This window comes from Squalius cephalus (assembly GCF_949319135.1).
Source record: "Squalius cephalus genome assembly, chromosome: 19".
Classification (NCBI taxonomy): domain Eukaryota; kingdom Metazoa; phylum Chordata; class Actinopteri; order Cypriniformes; family Leuciscidae; genus Squalius; species Squalius cephalus.
Genome location: NC_137140.1, coordinates 1,002,293 through 1,020,640, shown reverse-complemented (window position 1 = coordinate 1,020,640; position 18,348 = coordinate 1,002,293). Strand labels below are relative to the sequence as shown.

The 18,348-nt window shown below is 39.9% G+C and overlaps 1 protein-coding gene across 1 annotated transcript in view; it reads left to right on the top strand.

Annotated features, from left to right (window-relative positions):
• LOC307147305 (myosin-4) overlaps nt 1-18,348 on the top strand; it is an 84,876-nt gene that overhangs the window by 6,133 nt on the left and 60,395 nt on the right. Inside the window, exons 2-3 of the mRNA XM_079851974.1 lie at nt 6,525-6,689; nt 16,859-16,960. Of these exons, the coding sequence (XP_079708100.1) occupies nt 6,525-6,689; nt 16,859-16,960 (267 nt within the window). The remainder of the gene's footprint in view (nt 1-6,524; nt 6,690-16,858; nt 16,961-18,348) is intronic.

The window sequence follows — 18,348 nt, the reverse complement described above, 5'->3', positions numbered from 1 at the left end:
ACAGGGCATAACGCATGGAGTCTCCTGTCTTCCTCCGAGTCAATCGAGAGGTTTGACAGAGCTGGCAGCTCGAAAGAGAGTGAACTATAAGTCCCTGACATGACTTTTGGTGTATACGCCGCGTTCGGGCGCAACAGCACTTTAGACCCATCCAGTGCAAACTGGATGCATGAGGGATGCACTGATAGCGCATGAAGATCCCCAATGCGCTTCGCTGATGCCAGCGCGAGCAATAGGGCTGTTTTATAAGACAGCATCTTTAGATCCAATGACTCTAAGGGCTCGAATGGAGGTTCACACATAGCCTCCAAGACCACAGTTAGGTCCCATGATGGTATCATCGACTTTGTAACGGGCTTCAGCCGCTTCGCTCCTTTAAGGAACCGAACGGCCAGGGGGTGCGCGCTTGGCGCGGACCCATTAATACCCTCGTGACAGGCCGAAATGGCTGCTAAATAAACCTTCAGTGTGGAATGTGAGCGACCTTCTTCAAACAATTCCTGCAGAAAAGTTAATATTCCTGCAATCGGGCATTGAAAAGGTGATAATGACTTTTGTCCGCACCACTGTTCAAATATGCGCCATTTCGACGCGTAAAGCCCCCTTGTTGATGGTGCTCTAGCACTTTGTATCGTGGCCACAACATTAATTGGGAGCCCTGCTGCTACTAGATTCACCCTCTCAGCGGGTAGGCCCATAGATGCCACAGTTCCGGCCGGGGGTGTAGAATCTGTCCTTCTGCCTGGGACAGCAGATCCCTGCATTGGGGAAGACACCATGGTGTCCCGGACAGCAGTGTCATGATACCCGCGTACCATGTTTTCGTTGGCCAGCACGGGGCTACCAAAATTAGTGACAGACCCTCCTGACGCACTCTGTCCAGAGTGGGCTGTATCAGATCTACCGGCGGAAACGCATATAGTAGAGTTTTGGGCCACACATGAGACAGCGCGTCCACCCCCAGCGGAGCGCTGCTGTTTATTATCGAGAAAAACAGCGGGCAGTGCGTGTTTTCCCTGGACGCAAAAAGATCGACCTCGGCCCTGCCGAACCGATCCCAAATCTGCGCCACTATTCTCGGGTGCAGACGCCATTCCCTGACCTGTGGTCCTCCCCGGGATAGCAGGTCTGCACCGCCATTCAGGTGGCCCGGGACATGCACTGCCCTGAGTGACGCTAAGTGTTCGCTGGCCCATATTAGGAGTGCATGTGTTAGTTGCAGCAGTGGAAGAGAACGTGTGCCCCCTTGTCTGTTTATATATGATATTACCGTCGTGTTGTCCGTTCTGACTAACACATGTTCGCCGTGCAGATGCTGCACAAAGTGTTTCAGTGCCAAAAGAACTGCCTGCAATTCCAAATAATTTATATGGCGCCCCTTCAGTGTTGACGACCATTCTCCTCTCACAGAATTCCCCTTGCATAGGGCTCCCCATCCATGTAGGGATGCATCGGTCGTCACTACTACACGTGACGTAACTCTGCCTAGAGGGATTCCCTCTGTCAATAGACTCGGGGATCCCCAGGGAACCAGAGCTCGAACGCACGCTGGCGTTATCGTTACTTGTCTGTTTAAATGCCGTGTGACATTTAGACCAGTGCTCAGCGCCCATCTCTGGAACGCACGCATAAAGAGGAGACCGAGTCGAACGACTGTTATTATTGAGGCCATCAACCCCAGCAGCCTCAACACTGTGTGAAAACGTATTCGCCGTCCTAGTCGGAAGAGACTCAGGCAGTTGCGAAAATTCTCGGCTCTTTGAAGTGACAGCGTAGCTGTGTTCTTTACTGAATCGATCTCTAAACCGAGATATGAAATCCGCTGACACGGAACTAGGGAGCTCTTTTTGAGATTTATTAAAAATCCCAGATCTCGTAGGTGGGAGACAAGGGTCTGTGTTTGCAATACTGCTTGTTCCCTGGTATCCGCGGCCAGGAGTAGATCGTCCAAATAGGCGAATACTCTCGTGCCTTGATGACGCAGCGGAGTCAGTGCCGCTTCTGCACATTTCGTGAATATGCGCGGTGCCAGGGACAACCCGAACGGCAGGACTTGAAATTCGTATACCGTCCCCTCGAAGGAGAACCTCAGAAATTGTCTGTGATCTGGGTGAATCATGACATGGAAATACGCATCGGTCAAATCCACCGATGTGTACCATTCCCGGGGACGCAGAGAGGATAGTAGATGACGTACTGTGAGCATTTTGAATTTGTAACATCTGAGGTGTTTGTTCAACTGCCGTAAATCCAAAATCGGGCGTAAGCCCCCACTTTTCTTTGGGAGGAGGAAGTAACGACTGTAAAACCCTTCCTCCGTTTTTCCCTGTGGAACCACCTGAATTGCAGCTTTGCTGAGAAGAACCCGAATTTCTTCTCTTAATACTGGGGAAGCCTCCCCTGACACTGATGTCGTAATTACCCCGCCGAAACGGGGGGGGCGTGAGAGGAACTGCAGCCGATAACCGCTCTGAATCGTGCGAAGGACCCATGGAGTTGGTGCGCATGCGCGCCACCGTTCCAGGTTGACAGCAAGGATTCCCGGCATCACCGGGGAAACCCCCATCTCTCTTATTGAGCATTGCTGGATATTGGATATCCCTGCTTTTTCCCCCTTTGACAACACATGGTTTATTTTTGAGTTTGGTGGTTTCAACACACTTTGATTGTCCTGACAAATCAATACATGAGGCATTGCATGATTGTTTTGACAAATCATAACACGAGGCATTGAATGCTGAACACAAAGTTTCTTTATTGAAAATGAACTTAAAACTGAACCCGCTCTTTTGCAAGGTCTCCTTTTCACTGAGAGAAGAATGCGGCTGCCTCTGGGCCGATGATCCTCCCCCGCCTGCAAGCTAGGAATTCGGCCGTCCCCTCCTTTCTGCGGAGAAAAATTTCCCTTTCGCTGGGGGCGGGTCTTTCTTCCCCGACCCCGCCTGCTGTTTAGGTTGTGGGTACGTTCGCCTAGGTTTAGCCTCCCAAGCATTGTGTCTCGGCGCTGCTACAGCAGCCGGTCTTTTAGCTGGCGGCGGTCGAGACGACGCCCTAGACCCTGGCTGAGCAGGTGATTGTGTTGGTCTATTAAACCTTCTGGGCATTGAGCCCCTGAGAGATTCTGCTTGTTTTTTTGAATTTTCAAATCGTGCTTGAAACGCGTCAAGACCCTCACCAAACAGACCCGTGGTAGAGATTGGTGCGCCGAGGAACGCATTCCGATCTCGTTCCGGCAGGTTCGCCAGAGTCAACCATAGATGGCGCTGAGCCACCACTGTACTGGCCATCGCATGACCTAATGATACCAACGCGCAACGTGTTGTGCGCAGTATATAATCAGCGGTAGATCTCACCTCCCCCATGAGCTCGTCACACGGTCTTCCCTCTGACATAGCCTCGCTTAGTTCCCCCAAGCAGATAGCCTGATACGTTTGTAGCAAGGACATTGTGCTCAAGGCTCTAGCCGTGCAGGCCTGATCACTATAAATCCTGCTAAGCTGTCTATACGAGAACCTACACGGTCCTGACGGGAGAGTGGGGATGCCCGCGATACCGCTATTATGCATTGGAGCCAAGTAAGTCGCAAGCGAATGCTCCATTGGTGGAGCTGACATTAACCCAGCTTCCTGTGCACCTTCGAGGTCGGTGAACTTACTCATACCCGACACCGGGGAAAGAGTAGACATGGGTTTCGACCATGAAGATGTAAGCTCTGCTATACAGTCTGGGTAAATCGGCAGATGTGTTCTTACCACAGTTTGAACCGGAGATAAATAGAACCCGCCGAAACGTGAGCTTTTCTGAACCGGTGGAGGGGCAGGCCACTCCACTGTCAGCTTTGCTGCCGCCCTTCGATATAATTCAAGGAAGGGCTCCTCCATAAACTCACTTCCCCCCGTCACCTCGGAGAGTGAGGGGGAAGCCATGACCTGCTCCGGCTGAAAACTATCGTCAATGAACTCTTCGCCTGCTTCTAGCGAGACAGAGTCCTCCTCCCGACACTCCAATGAAGCTATCAGGGGAACATTATTAAAATCCCCTATAACCTCCCCGGCTTCCATACGGTCGCCCCAAGTATCTGTTTCCTCAAAACCAGCTAGTGCCGTATCTGGAACAGTACCTGAAGACAGAAGCGGACCGTGTCTATCCGCTGTATTCTCGAGCACTCGTTCAACAAACGCTACATGTCGTTCGAGTGTCGAACGACGAAGCTGTCGGCAGTGTATACATGTTCCCGTGTTGGAGAGAGCCAGCTTAGCGTGGACAATCCCCAAACATACCGGGCAGTGCTCGTGTGTATCTTTTTCAGACAATAAGTAGCCACATGCCATTGGACATGGGCGAGAATTTTTATTGTTAGCCATTTTTCCCCGAGAAAAAGAATTAATTAGCTTTAGTTAGCAATGCTAAACTTATGCTTTTAAAACTTTTCTCTGTTGTGCCTTTCAATAGGAATCACCACCGTGGGCGCTTTTTTTTTCCTATGAAGATTGTGGCGTGATGGCGTTCTAGCAGCACGGTGAAGAGCTGAAGAACAAAGGATATGACGCATACGACTGCATTTATATGCTGTGGGCAGGTGGCCCCGCCCACGTCGTCATGCGTCATTTGCCTTTCAGGCGTGAATAAAGGTGTCTTCAGCAGATGGCGCTAGAGCGCGATATCCCATAGTCTTATGTGTTGTACCGAGTTGACCGACTGAATGGGAACACATGGCGTGACTCGCTTCGTTTGGAACTAATTTCGTTGGTGGTGCAACAACAATATCTGTCAATGTTGTATCCAAAATGTAAGTTATTCAATATTAACCTCTTGTTTATTGAACTGTTTCACAATCGTGCACGTGCAAATACTGAAGCACATTGCTGTTTTTGACCATCTAATGAGACAGTACCCTTGTATAATAATAATAATAAGATAATTAATTGAATAATAAAGCCAGTAGACATGATGATGTACAGATTGACAGATTATGCCCTCATAGTTATCATTTGCTTATAATATCTATAAGAATGTTTATCTAAAAACCTTTAAAGTCTGTCTGTGGTGAAAATCCAGCTTTTAATGTTGTTTATGTGTCTATGTGGTGTTTTTAATGTGCTTTAAGACAAAGCATGTGTAAGTTCATAAGTCGACAGCATTGCTGAGTATTTCCTCCTTAAAACTGCAGTGAACCAAAGACAGTCTCAAAAACACGCTTTGAAATCGCTGGTGTTTCTGACGTCACAAACTACCTTGTAACCAATCAGATCAACGTGTGATCGTCAACCAGTGGATCTCTGAGCTGAGTGAGTGAGTGAGTGGAGGCGGGGCTCATTTGCATATTCATAGAACCGCGTATACGGGTGTCGAGTTACATTCAAGGGGTCATCTGATACAAAATTCACTTTTATATGGTGTTTGCAGTGTGTGTGGACACAACCACCATACAATGAATCATTATCATTTAAAGAGACATGCACTGAAACGGGTCGCTGTGAACAGAGCTGTTTTTGAGGAGGTAAAAGAGTGGTGTTTTACACAACCATTGAGGAATTTTAACCAAAGTATGTTACAAACTTTACATGAAGAAACCTGGGCTAAGAGAAATGTATTTGTATAACACTGAATATAATGTATACATCACCTGACTGCTTTATAGAGGCAGACACAGAGTTGCACTGCTTTATGGCACAGCGTTTGCAATATATACTTCAGTTCAGACCCAGACAGCAACACTGTGTCGGCTCAGATCCGGCCCACATCCGGGACATGTGGATTCAGCGTGGGCCGGATCTGAGCCGACACAGTGTTGCTGTCTGATCAACCTCCTGCTTTTTATAATGATGGTCATTAATGACAACCTCCTTGAATTTCAAAATAAGACTGTATATGAATTTCAGTGAGATTTTCACACTATTACTTTAACAGACTCTTTTGCTTAATGCAGTTTAATCCTGTTAATGTTTTTTCAGTAACACTTAACAATAAGGTTCATTAGTTAAATACCTTAGTTAATGAACTAAGAATGAACAATACTTCTACAGCATTAATTAATCTTAGTTAATATTAATTTCAACATTTACTAATACTTTATTGAAATCTTGTTAACATTAGTTAATGCACTGTGAACTAACACGAACAAACAATGAACAGCTGGATTATTATTAACTAACATTAACAAAGATTAATAAATACTGTAAATGTGTTGCTCAGTGTTAGTTCATGTTAATTAAATAATGTTAACTAATGAACCTTATTGTAAAGTGTTACCGCTTTTTCCTTATGACTTTTTCTCGTGCACTCGGTACATTGAAGCAGTTTGTGTGCGTGTTTGATCCAGGAGAGTCAAGTCAGCTTTATTTATACAGCGCTTTGTACAATAATGAGTGTTTTAAAGCAGAGATAACAGGAAAATAATGCAGCAAAGATTGTTTCCAGAAGAGAATAGCGTCCCGGTCCAGCTTCAGTACGTTCAGTGATGATGACAGTGTAAGAAGCAGGAGGAGCCGCTGAGACTGAAGAAACTCTTTCTCCTTCGTCAGGTTCATCCACTGAAGCCCAGAGAGCAGACAGTCATGAGGGACCGAGACGAGCTGAAGAAAGCCATCGAGCAGAGCGAGCGCTTGCTGTGCCGAGTGCGACAGCTGGAGGGGGAGAACTCAGAGCTGAGCCACGAGAAACAGGAGGTGTTCGTCCAGATGCGTGCTGTGAGTCTTCATTACTGATGCAGGAATGCCCACAGAAGACAGAGAGTCAAGTCTGACCGTTCTAGTGCAAATACGGCATTTTAGACTTTAATGCACATGCTTCTCGAGTGAAAAATGTAATGCGTTAAATATTTATTAGAAATTATATTAGAAATAATCAGATTAGTTTCTAGAATACTGGTGAAGTATTTTTGTCATTTTATACTTTAATGCACATGCTTTTTGAGTGAAAAATATAACGAATTAAATATTTGTTATAAATTATATTAGAAATAATCAGATTAGTGTCTAGAGCACTGGTGAAAATGCTTCTGTTTTGGCATTTTATACTTTAATGCACATGCTTCTCGAGTGATAAATGTAAAGTAATCAGATTAGTGTCCAGATGTCTGAGAGCACCTGTGAAAATGCTTGTTTGACTTTTTTCCTTTTTTTTATAAGAAATATATACATATTACTATAAATCTATCCTTGAAATGCAGAATCTGAAATATTTTAATTTCTATAATGCACATGCTTCTCAAGTGATAAATATAATGTATTTGTTATCAATTATATGGTTCCACTTGATTTGGACAGTCCACTTTAGACATAAGTAACTTTAACTCTCATTGGAGTATTAGTAGACTGTTAGGTTATGGTTAGATGTTCGGGTTCGGGTTAGGAGAATAAGTTGACTTGTAGTTGCAAAGTTTCTTATAGTCAGTAGAATGTCTAAAGTGGACTATCCAAATAAAGTGTTACCAATTATATTAGAAATGATCAGATTAGTGTCCAGTGCACTAGTGAAAATGCTTCTGTTTAACATTTTTCCACTTAAATGCACATGCTTTTTATAAATATTACTATAAATCTATCTACAGATTAGTGACCTTGAAACGCAGAATCTGAAATATTTTTATTTCCATGTTGAATATTTACATCACAATGCTAAAATTTTATATTTTAAAAGTCCTAAATCTTTTGTTTCCAGTTGAAAGCGTATTGTCAGTGCGCTCACAGACTTTTGGACTCTGGCTCTATATGGTTTTATTCCTGCTGTTTCATATTAAGGTAGTTATTTATTACTCTGCTGGTAGACAGTTTACAGTGCATAATAATATGCTTTCATAGACTGAGTTATTCAGCAAATGTGCAAGATCCGCCTTCCATCTGTGATCGGATACGGACTGTTTTTATTTGTTGACTGAGCTCTGGTCGTTCAGTCGTATTGTGATGGAGAGACGGGATTGTGTGTCTTTACAGCCCACCCACTGGAACACAACCATGGGAAGCGAGTACGACACTATTAGCTGAAGATTTTGTGTCGCCCGCTGGGTGAAATATGTCTGGGTCTGGGATTGTGCTGATATTGCCAGAGCTTGCAGAAATGCCACGCTGCAGCTCAGCCAAGATCGAGGAAGATCTGAGCTGGTGAATGCATTAGCAGATGCTCGGCTCTCTCATACGCTTCTCTTTGTTTCAGTAAATCATTGTATTGCGGCTCAGATGGAGTGAACAAGTGTGTTTATAAGTGCATTAATGCTGTGACCTTTGAAGTTTGTAGCCAAGCTTGACTCTTCCAGTGTGTTTGTGTGTGTGTGTGTATATATATATATATATATATATATATATATATATATATATATATATATATATATATATATATATATATATATATATACTTTTAATTAGGGCTGTCAAACGATTAATCGCATCCAAAATAAAAGTTTGTGTTTACATAATATATGTGTGTGTATGGAGTATAATTATTTTCTATATATAAATACACACACATGCATATATATTTAAGAAAAATGTGTTATTTATATATAAAATATTTATATATAATATAAATTATATATAATATAAATATATATACACAGTATATGCATGCAAATATTTCTTATATACATGCATGTGTATTTATATATAGAAAATAATTATACACCGTACACACACATATATTATGTAAAAACAAACTTTTATTTTGAATGCGATTAATCGCGATTAATCGTTTGACAGCCCTACTTTTAATTAGTTATGTGATTAATCGTTTGACAGATTGCGATCTCGAGTCAAAAACCCACACGATCTTATTTCTAAATGACAGCGATTGACAGAGATGATCACAGAAGCTTTGGGATAAAAGTTTAAAGTTAGGACATAAACACTGTTGTCTATGGAAGTGATCAAAAAGAGTAAACTACCTTTTAAAAGTAACTTGACATTTGATTGCATGATTACATCGTTACACCAGTAGGTGGCGACAAGTGACTGTTAAAAATGTGTCATTGAATCATTCATTCAAGATATTCGTTGAAGAACGCTGATTCATCCAGTAATGAAACGAGTAAAGTCTTTAAATCATCCATCCATCCATCCATCCATCCATCCATCCATCCATCCATCCATCCATCCATCCATCCATCCATCCATCCATCCATCCATCCATCCATCCATCCATCCATCCATCCGAAGTCTTTAAATGAGTCGTTGAATCAATCATTCATTCATTCATTCAAAAGATGCATTCAAAAACACTGATACATCCAGTTATGAAACAAGTTAAGTTTTTAAATCGTCCGTCCATCCATCCGATTTGTTCAAAAACACTGATACATCCAGTTATAAAACAAGTTAAGTTGTTAAATGAGTCATTGAATCATTCACGCACCACGTGACATTTCCAACGTACAACCTAATCTTGCCTTGTCATACATGGATCAAATTATCTGATATTTTTGGAGACATTGATACAGTCATTAATGTTTGCAGATGTCTGGACTGACCCGAACTTTATAATACTGTATGTGTCATCAGGTTATAGGAGGCTGTCAGATTCATCCTTTGCCAAGCAAGTTTAGTCATTATTTTTTACTGAATATGAAAGGTGTCTTGACTTTTCTGCACCTTTAGCTGGTAATAAAGAGTAAAATATCTTTGTGCTGCCTGGTCAGAATACACAGCGCCAGTTTCTGGCTCAAGATGATGAAACTTTCATTTGTTACTGTATTTTTGGATAGCCGTCAGAAAGGGTCAGAGTGTTGTCCTGTTCTGTGTGCAGGAATATCAAAACTGGACGCCACAGTGTGAACAAATGCTGATATGATACATTATTTAATGTCAGGTGATTATGAATCATGCATTTGACCCTGTGTAAGGTTATTCTGGCTGATGTAGTATATTTCCAGTGTTCTTGGAAAATGGGCCCTCTCCGTGATCCTCCCTGATTCCATCCCCATCTCTCTGCTGTAATTACAGCAGATCCAGATTCACACAACCGTAATTCATCCGTCTCCTGCTGTCAGCCCACAACCGCTGATTACTGGGTTAGAGACAGTGGATTAATTGGGTCTTATCAGAGAGTACATTATTTTAAAACCACATTTTTAATATCACATTTAATGGACTCGTTTGAGCACAGATCTTTTTGTGTGACTCAAGAGTTTAGCACAGTTAGAAAAGTTGTTTTCTTCTACTTTGTGATGGACATAAGACTGGAATCTATTAATAACACCAATTACTTCCAAATGATCAGAACGAGTGCAGATCTACACTACACAGCCGTTTCAACATTTCCAGACAGCTCATGACCGTCTCTCTCATTTTTCTCTTTGTTTCTTGTCATAAACTTTTGAATTTAGTCCTGATAATTCAGAAGTACCGTCGCAGCTACTTCAGTAAGTATCCCATGGAAGCTTATTTCTGCCACTGAATACATTTTTTTTTTAAATTTAATCTCAAAGGTTTGAACTTTTTTTCTCATAATTGCGAGTTTATATCTTGCAGTTGTGCAATCTAGACTCGCAATTCTAAGAAAAGTCAGAATTCAAAGAAAATTCAGAGAAAAAACACAATTTCTAGATATAAACTTGGTTTTCTGAGAAAAAAGTCAGAGTTGAGAGATGTAAACCCAGAATCCCAAGGAAAAGGTCAGAATTGAGAGATGTAAACCCAGAATTCCAAGGAAAAGGTCAGAATTGAGAGATGTAAACCCAGAATTCCAAGGAAAAGGACAGAATTGAGAGATGTAAACTCAGAATTCCAAGGAAAAGGTCAGAGTTGAGAGATATAAACCCAGAATTCCAAGGAAAAGGTCAGAGTTGAGAGATGTAAACTCAGAATTCCAAGGAAAAGGTCAGAGTTGAGAGATATAAACCCAGAATTCCAAGGAAAAGGTCAGAGTTGAGAGATGTAAAACCCAGACTTCCGAGGAAAAGGTCAGAATTGACAGATGTAAACTCAGAATTCCATGGAAAAGGTCAGAATTGAGAGATGTAAACTCAGAATTCCAAGGAAAAGGTCAGAATTGAGAGATGTAAACCCAGACTTCCAAGGAAAAGGTCAGAATTGAGAGATATAAACCCAGAATTCCAAGGAAAAGGTCAGAGTTGAGAGATGTAAAACCCAGACTTCCGAGGAAAAGGTCAGAATTGAGAGATGTAAACTCAGAATTCCAAGGAAAAGGTCAGAATTGAGAGATGTAAACCCAGACTTCCAAGGAAAAGGTCAGAATTGAGAGATGTAAACTCAGAATTCCAAGGAAAAGGTCAGAATTGAGAGATGTAAACCTAAAATTCCAAGGAAAAGGTCAGAATTGAGAGATGTAAACTCAGAATTCCAAGGAAAAGGTCAGAATTGAGAGATGTAAACCTAAAATTCCAAGGAAAAGGTCAGAATTGAGATATGTAAACCCAGACTTCCAAGGAAAAGGTCAGAATTGAGAGATGTAAACTCAAAATTCCAAGGAAAAGGTCAGAATTGAGAGATGTAAACCTAAAATTCCAAGGAAAAGGTCAGAATTGAGAGATGTAAACACAGACTTCCAAGGAAAAGGTCAGAATTGAGAGATGTAAACTCAAAATTCCAAGGAAAAGGTCAGAATTGAGAGATGTAAACTCAAAATTCCAAGGAAAAGGTCAGAATTGAGATATGTAAACCCAGACTTCCAAGGAAAAGGTCAGAATTGAGAGATGTAAACTCAAAATTCCAAGGAAAAGGTCAGAATTGAGAGATGTAAACCTAAAATTCCAAGGAAAAGGTCAGAATTGAGAGATGTAAACACAGACTTCCAAGGAAAAGGTCAGAATTGAGAGATGTAAACTCAAAATTCCAAGGAAAAGGTCAGAATTGAGAGATGTAAACTCAAAATTCCAAGGAAAAGGTCAGAATTGAGATATGTAAACCCAGACTTCCAAGGAAAAGGTCAGAATTGAGAGATGTAAACTCAAAATTCCAAGGAAAAGGTCAGAATTGAGAGATGTAAACCTAAAATTCCAAGGAAAAGGTCAGAATTGAGAGATGTAAATCTAAAATTCCAAGGAAAAGGTCAGAATTGAGAGATGTAAACTCAAAATTCCAAGGAAAAGTTCAGAATTGAGAGATGTAAACTCAGAATTCCGAGGAAAAGGTCAGAATTGAGAGATGTAAACCCAGAATTCTAAGGAAAAGCTCAGAATTGCGAGATGTAATTTCAGTATTCTATGGGGAAAAAGTCTCACAATTTCAAGAAACTCAGAATTCCAAGTAAAAAGTAAAAATTGCAAGATAAGAAGTCGCAATTATCATTTTTATTCCATGGCGGGTGTAAGCTTTAGTATCTAACTTTAAAAAAGGTTCTCAGCAGAAAGGCTCATGTCTGCTGTACAAGCTTCTATGACAACATTTTTATATGGCAGTAAAATACCCATTATCAGTCATTAACTAATCGCTTTTGGGCCAAGAATCTAATAGAGTAACTGAAAGCAGATTAAGATCCTATATAGGCCTGCTGGTGCAAGACATAAACATCTACTGATGTTTCATGGGACTTTTGTGGAGTTAAATGCAAAACTGTTCAAATACTCATAATGGATTAAAGCTAAACCTCTATAAATCAATGCATTTCATATATTAAAGTTTTTGGTGTTTTCGCGGACTCCCTTCTCAACAGTTGTCATGCTATAAACAAACACAAGAAAATCTGTTGATATTCATTCATTGGGAAAGTGGGAAGATTGTTTGGTCATAATTTATGCTCATTGTGAAGGCGTTCATGTCTGTGCCCGTGCATCATCTCATTACATCATGATTAGCATTGAGATTCATGAAGAGGCCGTCATAATGGCCACCATTATTTCGCCTGAAACTCTACGCAGTCTCAGCCGATGCATAGAGTGGGTGTCGGGCCATCCATCACATGTATGGTATGTAGTTGGCAGTGCAATTCACCAATAATAAACTACACACACCATAGATTACATGCGTTGATTCAGGCACACCTGTTGAGATATGATCAGCGTCTGCCAGTAATGGTTCTCGGTTCACCTGTTGTAGATGTAAATGGTTGATGTCTGAGTGCTTTGAGTGTTTTGTCTGGTGATTCATGTAGAAAATGAATGGCAAACAGATTTTTACATAGATTACAATAATAGCTTTGTTCTTCTGACACTCACAGACATTTTCCAGACTGTAGGCATGGATTGGTTTTTTAAATAAATGCACGAGAGAGATTCTCATTTCCCGTTTCTCATTCATTCGCTTTAATCCTGCGAATAACACGAGCTCTTTCGTGACAGATAGTGACATCACACCGTTTGTTATTCAACACCTCGGCCCAAACAAGAGCGCCTGTTTGTGTTAGACCAGGGCAGGACTTCTGAACGAGGCCGGCGCTGGATGCATTACATCTCGAACAGCTGGACGCCTCCTGTAGTTTCCCTCCAGCTGTTAGAGACGCAGGAGGAGGGCGTCCCGCTCAGATCAAATCACTGCAGTTTCTCAGAGATGGACGGAGTCTGTCAGGTTGAGTCTGTCCGACGTTCCCTCTCTGATGTAGAAGCTGAGCATGAGGATCTGGATTGGGACAGTTTCACCACATCAGTCCCACTCCATCAGGTACTGCGTGTGTGTGTGTGTGTGTGTGTGTTCTCCTGATAATGCATGTTTATGGTGCCGGTTACGCCAAAGTCAGGGTTTTGATTCCCAGAGAACGCCTACCTGTGAATGTTTACCTTCACTTCACTGTTGAGTTGCTTTAATGTGTCTGCCAAATGAATGCATCTTAATGTTGTAATTGTATCCTTGCATTGATATGATCATGTATTGAACTAGATCACTTTTGTTGAAGAGTAAGTGCATCATTTCAGAATTGCAAAAATTGAATGTGTGTTGTGTATGGTTGTCAGGGCGTTGTTATATAGTTGCTAAAGCGTTCAGAGTGGTTAATAGGTTGCTATGCAGTTGTTAGGACATTGATAGGACAGTCCAAAAAAGTCAAAAGAGCACACTCCCAATTATGATATTCCCTAGATCGTGCTCAAAGTCCTTCCTTCAACTAAGTCTTGAATGTTTTAACATCCGCCAGGTGGAAATCATAGCGGAGCCTCGGCAAAAACCACTAATTACTGTTTGCAAGTGGATCAGGGGTGTCTATGCATTGTGTTTACTGAATGAATCAACCGAAACCATATTACGCCTATTTCGACAAAAGTGGATACAAATATATATTAAGCACACACTGAACAAATGGCATTAGAAATAGAATGTGAAATACACTTTTATACATGACTAAGCATCCAAATATTGAACCAGTGGTGTTCTGTCTCTCTCATATTGCAGTTGGTCGTGCAACACTTCCATTCATTTACATTTTACATTTACATTTATTCATTTAGCTGACGCTTTTATCCAAAGCGACTTACAATTGCTATATGTGTCAGAGGTCGCACGCCTCAGGAGCAACTAGGGGTTAAGTGTCTTGCTCAGGGACACATTGGTGTCTCACAGTGGATTCGAACCCGGGTCTCTCACACCAAAGGCATGTGTCTTATCCACTGCGCCACACACACATTCATGTCTTAGTTGATAAGAAAGTGTTATAAACAGAGATTTACTAACGAGTCAAACACGTATGAGTGGGGGCACTTGTCAGGGTGATTGAATTCAGAGCACAATAAGCACATTTATGGAAAAAATATGCATAACGCATCCAGTGCCAACTTTGCAAGCACCCTCATATTTGTGTGTTTTTAACTTGGTACAGATACTTTAGCGATGATGATGCGTGTCTAAGTACAAGTTTCTAAGGAGAGATCAGAAAGCAGAGCTTTTTATGTCCTGTTGGGACTAGTTTGATAAATGATCCGCTTCGTCGTGAGAAGTTCATTTGGTCCTTCTCATGCTTTTGGAAGCCTCTGTCTTCAGATCACAGGACAGTTGTGAACAGCTCAGCTGCTGGATACGAGGTGCTACATTTTGATCCTCTATTGTTGCTCTTTTTCCTGTCGTGACCCTCTGAATGTGTGTCGCCTGAGGCTGTTGGAGAAGGTCACTTTATTTCTCTTATTTCTTTATTTCTCGTCATTTTGACTACATTTATTTTAATTGTGACTATATTTCTTGTAATTGCAACTATTTATTTTAATTGCAACTAAATTTCTTGTAATTGTGACTGTTTTTCTCATAATTGTTACTATTTCTTGTAATTGCAACTATATTTCTTGTATTTCCAACTATATTTCTTTTAATTGTGACTGTATTTCTCGTAATTACGAGTATTTCTTGTAATTGTGACTATTTCTTGTAATTGTGACTTTCTTGTAATTGCATTTTTATTTCTCATAATTGCTACTATTTCTTTTAATTGCAACTATTTTTCTTGTAATTGTGACTATATTTCTCGTAATTGCGACTTTATTTCTCGAAATTCCGACTTTCTTTTAATTGCAACTATATTTCTTGTAATTGGGACTATATTTCTCATAATTGCAACTATTTCTTGTAATTGTGATGTTATTTCTCGTAATTGTGACTATTTCTTGTAATTGTGACTATTTCTCATAATTGCTTCTATTTCTTGCAATTGCGACTATTTCTCATAATTGCAACTATATTTCTCCTAATTATGGTTACTTCTCGTAATTATGGCTATATTTCTCATAATTACTACTACTTGCAATTATGGCTATATTTCTCGTAATTGCGACTATATTTCTCATAATTGCAACTATATTTCTCATAATTACGGTTACTTCTCGTAATTATGGCTATATTTCTCGTAATTGCATATTTTTTTTTTCTCGTGATTGCGAGAATTTCTTGTAATTGTGACTTTCTTGTAATTGCATCTTTATTTCTCATAATTGCTACTAATTTTTTTAATTGCAACAATTTTTCTTGTAATTGTGACTATTTCTCGATATTGCGACTTTATTTCTCGAAATTGCGACTTTATTTTAATTGCAACTATATTTTTTGTAATTGTGACTATTTCTCGTAATTGCAACTATTTCTTGTAATTGTGATGTTATTTCTCATAATTGTATCTATTTCTCGTAATTGCGACTATTTCTCATAATTGCAACTATATTTCTCATAATTACGGTTACTACTCGTAATTATGGCTATATTTCTCGTAATTGCATAGTTTTTTCTTGTGATTGCGACTATTTCTCATAATTGGAACTTTTTTAATCGCAACTTTATATCTTGTAATTGCATCTTTATTTCTCATAATTGCTACTATTTATTTTAATTGCAACTATTTTTCTTGTAACTGTGACTATTTCTCGAAAATTGCGACTTTCTTTTAATTGCAACTGTATTTTTTGTAATTGTGACTATTTCTCGTAATTGCAACTTTCTTGTAATTGTGATGTTATTTCTGGTAATTGTGACTTTTTCTTGTAATTGTGACTATTTCACATATTTGCATCTATTTCTCGTAATTGCAACTATATTTCTCATAATTGCATATTTTTTCTCGTGATTGCGACTATTTCTGATAATTGGAACTTTTTTTAATTGTAACTTTTATATCTTGTAATTGCTACTTAATTTCTCATAATTGCAACTATTTTTAAAAATTGCAAATGTTTATCTTGCAAATATGACTTCTCATTATTGTGACAATTACGAAAAATAAAGTTGCCTTTATAAGAAATAGTGACTTTCATTTGAAATTTTATCGTAAATTTGGTGTGGGCTGTATTCAGGATCCTGCGTCAAGCATTTTATCCTTCTCATGCTCTTAGAAGCCACAGTCTTCAGATCACAGGGTAATGGTGAAAAGCTCAGCTGCTGCTTTACACTTTGAGCCTGTTTTGTTGCTCTTTTTCTTGTCATCACCCTGTGAAGTTGTTCCCCTGAGGCTGAATGCGGTGTGCAGTGTGAGACTCATCATTGCCTCTCGTTCTCTCGGTCTCCAGGAGCAGGAGAGCCTCCAGCGGGCCGAGCAGCGCTGTGAGCATCTGGAGGAGCGTCTGGAGGAGCTGGAGAACACACTGACTTCAGTGGAGAAGGGAAAACAGGTAGGACTGAGGAGGTTCACACACTCTGGCTGACACGCGTTTGACCCGTGCTCTCACTGCGCAGCGATTATCTGCTCCGATGAGGGTTTCCTCTGTAAATCATGCATCATTAGTAGTCTGGAGAATATCATTTGAATGTGTATTGTAATCTTTCATGCTTCATGTTTTGGAGCAGATGTGCTACGCTTTTTTTGTTGCAACTTGGGACTATTCTTGATTTTAACTTCAGATAGTAAGGAATCATTTATTTTCTTTAAAACTTGTAAGTATGCATTTGGAAACATTCAGGCAAAACTGAAATCATGGAAACTTTAAGTAAGCTTTGAGTAAAAAAAGTGACTATATCTTACAATTAGGGCTTTATTTCTCATAATTGCAAGTTTATTTCTCATAATTGCAACTATACTTTTCATATTGAGACTTTGTCTTGTGATTGACTTTATTTCTTGTAATTGATTTGTCACTGTTAGAACTATTTTTCATAATTGCAAATGTTTATCTTACAAATATGACTTCTAATTGTGACCATTTTGAATGAATGCAACTTTATTTCGTGAAATTGCAATTTTATATTTTGTAATTGTAAAATGTATTTCTCGTAATTGCAACTTTGTCTCGTTTTTCTTTGCAACTGTTTCTCATCATTTCAACTATTTCTCATAATTGAAACTCTATTTCTTGCAATTGCGACCTTGTCACAGTTGCAACTTTTTCATAATTGCTAATTTTTTTATCTTACAAATGTGACTTCTAACTGTGACTATTTCTTAAATGCAACTTTATTTTTTTGTTATCGTGACTTAATATCTTATAATTACAACTTTATTTCTCATCAGACTGTCTTTCGCTTTATCTTACAATTCACATTTGAAATCTGACATATATATTACCTTTGGTGAGGGTTGTTCTGACAGCAGTTGTCAGGATCCTTTAGTAGGTGTTTGTATGACATATTGCCCATGCTAAATGTGTGAGATTCTGGTGCTAACGCTAACACACACAAGACCAGACCTGTACAGCTTGTTTGCTCTTTTACTCTTCAAGTGAAATCAGTTTGTAGTCCATTTGTTGCCATAGCAAAACTGTGGGTGACTTCCCGTGTGACCTCAACTCAAACACAAATAGCAAAAGTAAGAGCATGACATTCAGCTTTCATTGTTTCTAAATTGAAAACAAAACCCTTGAAATGTTTAAAAATATAATAAGTTCCTTAGGCATTGTGACATGATCATAATAATTGTTACCTTTAACTGCACTTCATACTTCTAATTCAAGCTAGGTGTGCTACCTTTCAATTACAGCTCGCAGTCCATAATTTTTCCAATTATGATTTTGTCTCATCTCTTAACAATTTACAGTAACTGCAGATGTTTGGAGTGGAGATATTC